This window comes from Henckelia pumila, chromosome 2 (genome assembly GCF_033568475.1).
Source record: "Henckelia pumila isolate YLH828 chromosome 2, ASM3356847v2, whole genome shotgun sequence".
NCBI lineage: Eukaryota > Viridiplantae > Streptophyta > Magnoliopsida > Lamiales > Gesneriaceae > Henckelia > Henckelia pumila.
This window is the reverse complement of record NC_133121.1, coordinates 135,464,902-135,470,048: the sequence shown is the minus strand read 5'-3', so window position 1 is coordinate 135,470,048 and position 5,147 is coordinate 135,464,902. Positions and strand designations below refer to the sequence as shown.

Here is a 5,147-nt window from a genome sequence, read left to right as displayed (position 1 = left end):
ATTTGATTTGATTTGATTTGATTTGATATGGCCCTGATGCGGTGGGTTATAATAATCTTTCTTTTGGCCTCGCCCCTTAGAGGAGTAACATATAGGGGACTGATCAGTAAACCACGGAAAATGAGATAATTAACAGTGCAATGTTTGCTTTGTATTTGTGTCAGATTCAGCATGCTTATTTTATTTCGAGATTATGAAATATACATGTGTACATGTAAATATATTTTGGTATTTATCATGCTCGATCGGCCCCTTACCTTCCTTCCCAGATAAGAATGAAGATGAGTTAGATGACGAAGAACAGAATATATTCTGGGGCTAGTGAGGACGGATCAGTTCAAGTTGAAGAAATACTTTTACTTTAAATTTTAGTTTCGCTTCCGCATTGTCGCACTTGTGTTTTTCTCTGTAAAAACAGTTATGGTTTATGAAATAGACTGGTTTTTGGCAAGATTTGTACTACGAGGCTTGTTGTTTCAATGTTAAATTGTTAAACAACGCCAATGTCAACTAGGTACATTTTCAGGGCGTGACATTTAAGTGGTATCAGAGCCGCCAGGTTCCATAATCCGGATGGGAGGAGCTTCTTGCTGAAAAAAAATTTTCAGTTGTCTAGAAGTAGTCTTAGTTTAGATAGACCAGCTTGGAAAATTGACCAGTGGGTAGATAAAGAATCTGATAAGACAAAATAGCTGACTGATGGAATAGATTTGTTGAGATTAATCGAATACTTGAATGAACTTCAGTTTTTTCCTTGAATGTGTTATGGGACGTGCAAGTACTCAAATCAAGTTAGCTACAACCCAACACCAGTTAGCGCAAATAACGCACATGGAGAAGTTCCAATAGAAGTATACATGCCTGAAATGCAACATACTAAGCTTATCACCAAAATGAGAAATTTTATTTCATAGATTTAAGGGTAAACCAATTAAGGATGATTTTAGTCAAGAGAAACTTGGTTGAATGAATTTAGGTTTATAAAAAAAATAAAATTGGTTCATGATATATTTAGAGAAGAATTCAATCTAATAGGAATTTTGGTAGGTAATCCTCATAGACAGAATTAATAAAAGAGCAGATAAAAGAAACATGGCGAGAGGATGATATTTTTTTTTTTTTTTGGAACTTGATAGAACCAAGTAAGATAATTATGTAAATTGGGTTCAACTAGTAGATATATGCCAATAAAAAAAATTATGAATATTAATTGTATCAAAATTATTTTTGAGTTTAAATAAGATCGAATACAAAATCATTTATTAGTCTCTAAAAAATATATATATTCATCTTTCTAAAGTTATTTTTCCCCTCTCAACTAACCTATTAAATTGATTTCTCTTTTCATTTTGCCCAAATGTTTAGACATTGTATTTGTCTATACCATATTTTGTATACATTTTTTGGTTTTCTTTCACCTCCGATTATACATTTTGAGTAATACTTCTATTATGCCAAGCCATCATTCATCTTGATCCAATAAGTCCGTTTGACAATATCGTCTTTTTTAGTTCTCTTGTTTCAATCTACATAAATCATTTCAGTTTTACCTCTGATATTCATATCAAAATTTGCTACTTTTCGACTTGAATTTTTTTAGAATATATCCATTTTGATTGTTATTATTCTACCCAACCATGCTATCCAGTCATATATATGATAAATTTTATATGATTATCAGCCTCACTATTTGCTAATATATATTTTTTCACTCATAGTCTAGATAACCCAATAATTTTTTATATATATATTTATTATCATAATTTTATTTTTTTGATTGGGTTATTCTGGCATTTTTCTTGAGCTACAAAGTTTGTAGATCGTTATAATTAGATTTATCTCCTCAAAATTGACTACGTTTTTGACATAGCTGATTCAGTTGTTTAACCGATATGGTTAATTTTTTTGGATAATTCACTTTGTCCGAGATTTTCAGAGTCACTGTCCGTCTACATGATAAAATCCATAACGCACTTCTATTATCCAAATCATTTTACTTAGTTTCCATAATCATATTGATGAAATAATCATAAATAAAATCAATATTCTATTCTTATTATTCCATGATGGAAAATCTATTCAATTCCCTTCCATCATTGTCACTTATGAAAAAAATAAGATTCTGTTATAAATTTAGTAGAGAAAATGAGAGAATAAAAGACAAGAGAGAATATAATAGAAGAAGATGAGTCTTTAATATATGTACTAAACACCTCTATTTATAGGGTAGAGGGATTAGTGTAGAAAAGGTAAATTACAATCAAATCAATCAACTATATTACATCTATATATAACAGATTCGAAACTTTATAGTAGAATCCATTTATATTTTAAGTGGATATTAGGAAACTAGGCTACGTATTAGAATTATAAGTTGTATGTATGTAGTTCAGAATTTATAAAATAGGTAAATCATGGTCTTATTTACTTTATGTTAAGACCATAGTCTTCCAATAGAAGGAATACTTATAAGGACGAATGTAAGTTCAATTAAACAAAGAGCTTGATCGAGATTATGATCCAACAGATGTTAAGTGTCAAACTCGCATCAACTTCAAATCAAGATTTGATATATTACAAATTTCTAAGAGTTTCCTACAAGAGATGGTTTCTATGGTGAAACTTAGCGTTTTATATCAACTGCAATTCAATGGGAAAAACTGGGAAGTTAAACCCGAGATATGTCGGACCATTTGAGATTTTGGACAAAGTAGGGACATTGGCATATAGACTGGCATTACCACCAGATATGTCAAGGATTCACAATGTTTTCCATGTGTCTCAGCTAAGAAAGTACATCCCGGACCCAAGTCATAATCTTGAAAGTGCACCCCTTATAATCGAAGGAAATCTAAATGAGGAACTTAAGTATGAAGAGGATATTCGAATTGTGGATACAAAGGACCAAGTGCTAAGGAGACAGACCATACCATACGTTAAAGTGCAGTGGTCTAATCATTCTGAAAGAGAAGACACATGGGAACTCGAAGATAAGATGCGGAAACAATACCCTTACCTTTTTGAAGAGCAACTCAACTCAAGTTTCGAGGACGAAACTCTCAATAAGGAGGGTGGGATGTGAAGACTCAAAATTTCAGCAGTACCTCCTCAACTGATGGAATTCAAAAAGACAAGCACCTGATTTGGGAGAGGATGTAACAGCCATAGTAATAGCCATAGTAATGGGAAATGATGGAGAATTGTAACAGCTAGCCATTGTAACAGTGACGGTAATGGAGATTAATAGCTATTATGGAAGATAAATGACTATTAATATGAGGCCTTCGGCAGCTATGTAAAGCCTATAAATAGGGGATTAAGCTGATGGAAAAGAACACAAATTCGAGCAGCACACCTCCGTATTCTTGAACAGAATTTCTGTCCATTTTCAAGCAGAATTCTTGCTCATTTTCGAGCAGATTGCAGTCCAAGTTCGAAGGTGTATTCTACTAAAACATCGAAGCCAAACAGCAGCAGTTGAAGCCTTGATTTCTGCTCATCTTCTAGTGCAAAGTCTGCCCAGAAACAACGAGGTGCAGAATCGGTTCGAAACAGAATTTTGTCCATAGTTCGAGCAGAATTTCTGTCAACATTCGAGCAGAATTTCTGTCCAAGTATGAGCATACTTTCTGTTCCAAATTCGAGTAATCACCTACAACAATCTAAGCAAGAAAGTGGGCCAAATTCGATCTAAGAAGCAGCGCCGAAACGTGATCAAGGAATAGCATTTTCTGTTCGATTTTGAAGGAGTGAGTTTCTGTAAAAGATTGAGCAGACTTACTGTCCACCATCGAGAAGAATTTCTGTTCAATTTCGAAGGAGAAATCTACCCAAACTTCAAGAAATTATCTACAGCAAACAAAGCTAAGAAAATCTGTCCGAAGTTGATCCAAGAAGGAGCGTCAAAGTCGATCAAGAAGCTTCAATATTTTTCTGTCCAAATTTCAAACAATACCTTCGGTCCTTCACTTGGTTTTGAGGTTGCTTAAGTACGAGGTCATCTAACAACGTCTACTCCTACATGATTTTCAAAGAAATCGAATACTGTAAGTGGGTTTCAATCTTTCTTTTGTGTGATATAAGTTTCTACACTTATATTCATTTTTGTGTGTGAGTTAAGCTTCATAAAATAAATAACTTATGTTTTTGAAAATTCGATAGGCGTGATACGTATATTCGTTTCACTTTGATATGCTATTTGTTGGCTATTCGTGATATTATTTGAATCATGCATGTTAGAATTATTTGGAAATATTTGAGATGCACTGTTAAGAGTCGATTTAGAATTGGTTAAGGAATTTCCGATGATTTGATTTGATTTGATATGACCCTGATGCGGTGGGTAAATAATCGTTCTTTTGGCCTCGCCCCTTACAGGAGTAACATATAGGGGACTGATCAGTAAACCACGAAAAATGAGATAATCAACAGTGCAATGTTTGCTTCGTATTTGTGTCAGATTCAACATGTTTATTTTATTTCGAGATTATGAAATATACATGTGGACATGTAATTATATTTTGGTGTTTATCATGCTCGATCGGTCCCCATTTGCTGGTTGTTTCCCAAAACACTCACCCCCTTACCTTCCTCCCCAGATAAAAATGAAGATGAGTTAGATGACGAAGAACAGAATATGTTCTGGGGTTGGTGAGGAGGAATCAGTTCAAGTTGAAGATATATTTTTACTTTAAATTTCAGTTTCGCTTATTGTCGCACTTGTGTCTTTTCTCTGTAAAAACAGTTATGGTTTATGAAATAGACTGGTTTTTTGCAAGATTTGTACTACGAGGCTTGTTGTTTCAATGTTAAATTGTTAAACAACGTCGATGTCAACTACGTCCATTTTCGGAGCGTGACATACACATACACGTTGGATTGGCATTGCATCCTCACACCATTACATAGAGTTGAAGGGTTTGTTTCTCCAAATAATTCTTTTTTCTCTCGTAGGAAAGAATATGAAAATTGGAGAGAATTCATCGGACCTTTTCCTCATAAGCAATGCCTTAGCTTTGGAGCAAGAAATGAAAGATGGGCGCCTTAATTTGAATGATCCTAACATAGATTTGAGGAAGATTAGAAGGTGAATTACATTTTATTTAAATTTTTAAAAAAAAAATTACTTTTGAATTTGAAAAAGAAAC

General features: G+C 33.5%; 1 protein-coding gene across 1 annotated transcript; it reads left to right on the top strand.

Moving 5' to 3' along the window:
• The first annotated feature begins 2,650 nt into the window (after positions 1–2,650).
• LOC140878477 (uncharacterized) lies at positions 2,651–3,082 on the top strand. The gene has a single exon (XM_073282078.1). The coding sequence runs from the start codon at positions 2,651–2,653 to the stop codon at positions 3,080–3,082; it is 432 nt and encodes a 143-aa protein (XP_073138179.1).
• The last annotated feature ends 2,065 nt before the right edge of the window (positions 3,083–5,147 follow it).

What these genes read in the sequence shown, in the direction of transcription:
- LOC140878477 (XM_073282078.1), top strand. Translation starts at nt 2,651, where the DNA reads ATGGGAAAAACTGGGAAGTTAAACCCGAGATATGTCGGACCATTTGAG.